Genomic DNA, 4,984 nt, shown 5'->3' on the forward strand with positions numbered 1-4,984 from the left:
CAGCAGCTGAAGAAAATGTCAAGTACAAAAACACGCACTGCTCCCTTGATACGAATTAGCTGATCACGTAAATGGGGAAACAGAGAACTCTGACCCTATTAGAGCAGAATGTGGATAGTGGATTAACACTCCAGACTTCTAATTAATCACAATATGTCTCATCCTTCTGATTGCAGCTGAGTAGGCCATTCTTCTAACTTAATCTCACAGCTGTCCAGTATTAACACTTATCTGTCAGTCCAGCTCCTTGTTCAGTTGTCGGCTAAGGAGACAATGTTGCAATCCTGGGTGTTTCAAAAGTAGGTTTCAGAGATACTCAGAAACATCCTTACATGTGAACTATACTTTTATTGTGTGAATACTTAAAAAAACCCCATAAATCTTCTTAAAATCTAAGAACTGAGCAACACTCTGCACTGCTTATGCTATTTTCCCATACAGAAAAAAGTACGGACCAGTACTGATCATAGTTATTTTCTTCTATATCATGCACAAAGTATTTCATACAAACTACAGTAGCATTGAAGTTTTACAGCTTTACTGAAATGAGAATTCCAAAATTTGTTATGCACACAGCAAATTTATTTGAAGATGACACAGATTAATCTAAGTTTGATATTACTTCTCAGGTAAAACATATATATCACTGAACTGTTACAAGAAAATACATATTTAACTACTTATTTTTTATCCAACTTTTAAACCACATTTTAAGAGGAATACTGCAAATGCATTGAAGCCATTGACTCAACAGACACTATGCTGAACCCACAAAATATTTCAGTAATAGGATCTTTCTTCTCAGTTTTAAGGCATCTGAAATTCAAACCAAACAGAGCTTTTCTCACTGTCAAAAGCCAAACTAAGAAATTCTGAAATTCTCTCCACAGAAAGACACAGTATGTTATTTTCAAAAACAGCTATCTTAAGGCAATGTGCCACTGCTACAGGCTGCATACAAACCACAGCTATCCTCCCCTCACCTGTTTTGGTTTCTAAAATGTAACGGAGAGAAATCTCAGTGATGGAAGAAAAGACATGTACTAGTACATAATCAGACAAAATAATGAGATAGAAATTTAATCTAAAATCTACAGACTCTAAACAACCTGCAATGCTTTAATTATTCATAAAAGTAATTCCCTTTTCCATTTCACACTACAGAAAAACAGCAATGGACAGTGATTCTTCAGTTATCTATAAAACTGTGGAAAAAAAGAAGAGAACTAAAAACTAAGTGAATTTGTTACATAGCATCAGTGGACTTTCCACCCACAAGAGTATCAGTAGGGATGGTAACGAGGCCCTGGGTTGTAGGAGTTGTAGCCATACTGTCCATAGTGGGATGAGTAGGATTGTCCTTGTCTGTGCTGCTGGTAGTTGTTACCCCAACCTCTGTCTGGCCTCTGATTAGATCTGTAGTCACCTTGCCAGTTGTACCTGTCCCCTCTAAAATATCTGCCATCTTGGAAACTGCAATGAAAAGATATATCAAAGTCTGACATAAATTATCAACTCTAAAAAGATGAATGACAGTGAACTCTTACAGTTGGCAGTTTTCATGAAAACCGCCGTGTAACTGTTAATACACTCAAATATTTACATGTTTATATGACCAACACATGAAAATATATCTGAGATCATTCATGAATTTCTTACCCAACACACCATTTGCTAAGTGATGAAGGACAGTCTGTTTCCTAGCACAAGCTATTCCCAGGCATTAGGTGAACTGCTGCAAGTTTGAACAGAGACTCAAAAAGACCATAAACTTAAAAAACAACCCCAAGGCACATCCGTAGTGCATCAAATCCAGGTTCCATCCAGTAGCTTCGTGGTTAAAAGCCTTGGCAAAGCAGGCTTAAGTGCAGTTACAGCTATCTAGCAGCACTGAGTCCTGGACTTTGTATATTCCCTAAAATACATGCTACTACTAAAATACTGCTACCACAGTCTCCTGCAGATTCCCACACTCAACACGCTGTACCTTATCAATGGTATTTCGCCATTGTTCAGTCTAAAATTTTTCTTTTCAGCTCTGTCTCAATTCCTATCAACGCTTGAGCTGTCTCATAGTCACTTGTTTGCAAATGGTGTGGTGTAGACAAATGACTTTTGCATAAAGTTCACTTTGTGACTATAGTGTAGATGTGAGAGTTTATCAGTTTAAAGACCCATAGAGTTTTTAGGAACATCTTAAACAATCACCTTTTTTTTAATCTGTGATTCTGTGTTTATCTTAATGACAAGCTTCTAAGGTGAGAAAAGGTTTAGAATGTTGTCTTCCTTTTCTTCAGACAAGGTATAAATCCTATTTAGGTAGTTAGCTAACGAGTCTTCCCAACTGTTAGCTGGATTGAGTTTAACTACTTTATACTAAAGGCTGATGTTAGTATTCCCAAATGTACTATATGCTGTAATCGATGTTTTTCAGTCACTCAAAAATCTGTCCAAAATTCAGTAAAAAGCTGCAATTACATCTTGAAGAAATAATTCAAACTATTTTGATTTGGCAGGTAACACTGTACTTGCCAGACAGACTGTATGATTGATTTTACAGTCACTTCTACTGAATAAAAGAAATACAGGCTAATCTTTAAAAGTACAGCAAATATTTAGATTACAAATGAAATGTTTCCTGGACAGCTAGCAACAGATATTCACACTATTAGCTTGCTCCTTTGCACTTCTTCCTGCCAGTTATCATCCAACACAAGAGAGGCTGCTTAGTTTTGCAGAAATCTCACTTTCCCCTCTGGAAAAATGGCACTGGCTAAGCAGTAACAACCCCCAGGGCAATGGGTTCAGTGGTTCCAGCTCATTCTTTACTTAAAAGAAAATAATTTAGTACTTTTATACACAATGCAAAAACTTTGCCTGTCAATACAGAGAAAACAAAAAACCTCATTACTTTTCAGAGAAGACTGTATTTCTCTTAAACATGGTTACCTATGAAGTAATAAGAAAATACTTCTATGAACAGAACAGACTCCTGTATTTTTTCTGAAATAAAAGATCATTTACCTACATTTGTGAAAATACCACAACTAAAAAGAAAAATCAGTACCGATCTCTGTTTCTCTGGTTGCCACCAGATCTGTTTCTCCATTCTTCAACTATAGGAGGGGGATCTGCAGGGCGTTTTAGATATTCTTGGTATTCTTCATCATCCGATGTGAATCGATGAGCAAACATCGTTTCATAATTTGGGGGCATGTCAGCCAAGGAAGTCATTCTGAAAACTTTAAACACAAACACAACAAAAGTGGCTTTAGCAATGTATGAAGCCTCTCATTGTAATACTTACCAAAACCCACGTAGTGAAAATGAAGGACAAAGAGAAGTTACACTCAGACTAACACAGATGTTGGGTTTTGGGCAGACAGCATAGTTGCCTCACAGAAAAACATACTTCAGAACATGCTCCCCATCTACTATTGATATACTTTTGATAGGACAAACATTACTACAATCAATTTGAAAAGTTTGCTAAGGTAGAATATAACACAAAGCCTACAGATACACACAACCAGTGAGACAGGCAAAAGGATCAGATTTATTTACAGTAATTTATGTGTTAAGAACTTGATGCAGGGAAAGGTCAGCACCTAAGAGGATGTTAAATTACCTCACAATATGCCTGTCTGATGGGATTTGTGTTTAAGGCCTTAGTTTCCTTATTGTATAAATGCATTTACCATTCAGATGTTGGTGTTACCTGGTGCTGTCAATCAGCAAAATCAGGCCATAATAGCAAATACTGAGAAAGTCTCTAAGCCCACTGTTTTAACAAGCCCCACATAATTTAGAGCGTTCACGGTATCTGCCTCTAGATTTCCAGAATATGCTCTTCTGCTGTCCCCCAAAGGTTTGCTGGCAGCACGCAAAGAGCTAAAATATACACCCTCAATGGCCAAGCTGAGTTTGGGGCTTCTGCCCGCTGTAGCCATGAGCAGCCTGGGCTGAAGGTAAGCGGGATGTTCGGGGAATCAGCACAGTGCTCCTGCGGCCCGAACTGCCCTCAGCAGCCGCAGACATGCCGTGCCTGCTGCCTGCAGAGCCCCGGGCAGCCTTCCCCGCCAGTGCCGCAGCGCACACCTCCCTGAGGCACGTGGAAGAGTTATTCATCCTCCTTTCTCCTGCCAGGAGCTAACCTCGTTAGTTTTTATTACGAGCTATCTCCTAGGAACTTCGCTCCTCAAGTCTAAGGCAGTGGGGGTGAGGGCGGCGGGGGTAGCACTGCCCCGGGGAGCCGCCGCTACAGCTTCCCCCAGCTGCTCCCTCACGGTTTATCCCGCTAACATCACACTCATCCCGCCGGGGCGGCACCGGGGACAACCGGCACCCTCCTGCCCCTCAGGCCGAGCAGGGAGCGACGGCGGGGGCTGGAGCCCCGGGAGAGCTCCGCCGAGCCCCCTCCCCTCACGGCGGGCCGGGCAGGGCTGAGGGGGGCGGCGGGGGTCGCTCCCGCTCCCTTCTCCCTCACAGCCACCCTCCCTGCCTCCCCCGCACCGCCCCGCCGCCCCTCACCGCGCCTCTGCCGCCGGAGCCGCCGCCGCAATCCCGCCTCTTCCGGGCCGGGCCCCGCCGCTTCCCGCGCCGGGCGGGACACGGACACCGGGGCGGGACACGGACACCGGGGCGGGACAGGGACACCGGGGCGGGACACCGGGCGGGACAGGGGACACCGGGCGGGACACGGGACACCGGGGCGGGACAGGGGACACCGGGGCGGGACAGGGGACACCGGGGCGGTACACGGACACCGGGGCGGGACACGGACACCGGGGCGGGACACGGACACCGGGCGGGACAGGGGACACGGGACACCGGACACCGGGGCGGGACAGGGGACACTGGGCGGGACAGGGGACACCGGGGCGGGACAGGGGACACTGGGCGGGACACGGGACACCGGGCGGGACAGGGGACACCGGGGCGGGACAGGGGACACTGGGCGGGACACGGGACACCGGGCGGGACA

At 44.7% G+C, this 4,984-nt stretch overlaps 1 protein-coding gene across 2 annotated transcripts; it reads right to left on the reverse strand.

Moving 5' to 3' along the window:
* Nucleotides 1–328: 328 nt before the first annotated feature.
* On the reverse strand, nt 329–4,643 carry RAMAC (RNA guanine-7 methyltransferase activating subunit). 2 transcript variants are annotated; one of them, XM_085070512.1, is made up of 3 exons: nt 4,531–4,643; nt 3,068–3,242; nt 329–1,473 (listed from the first exon to the last, which is right to left on the reverse strand). In XM_085070512.1, exons 2-3 carry the CDS (start codon nt 3,232–3,234, stop codon nt 1,284–1,286), a joined length of 357 nt encoding a protein of 118 aa, XP_084926638.1. In that variant the 5' UTR covers nt 3,235–3,242; nt 4,531–4,643; the 3' UTR covers nt 329–1,283. The 2 variants fall into 2 exon arrangements, with proteins under 2 accessions (XP_084926638.1, XP_084926639.1); XM_085070513.1 differs by lacking the exon at nt 4,531–4,643 and adding an exon at nt 4,155–4,489.
* Nucleotides 4,644–4,984: the final 341 nt, after the last annotated feature.

The sequence above is a fragment of the Lichenostomus cassidix genome, chromosome 10, assembly GCF_008360975.1.
Source record: "Lichenostomus cassidix isolate B80296 chromosome 10, HeHo_3.0, whole genome shotgun sequence".
NCBI lineage: Eukaryota > Metazoa > Chordata > Aves > Passeriformes > Meliphagidae > Lichenostomus > Lichenostomus cassidix.

Excerpts from the sequence above, each read along its gene's own strand:
- RAMAC (XM_085070512.1), bottom strand. The coding sequence starts at position 3,234 with ATGACTTCCTTGGCTGACATGCCCCCAAATTATGAAACGATGTTTGCT. Across the intron at positions 1,474-3,067 it reads AACCAGAGAAACAGAGATCG|TTTCCAAGATGGCAGATATT; the intron begins GTACTGATTTTT and ends TTTTCATTGCAG.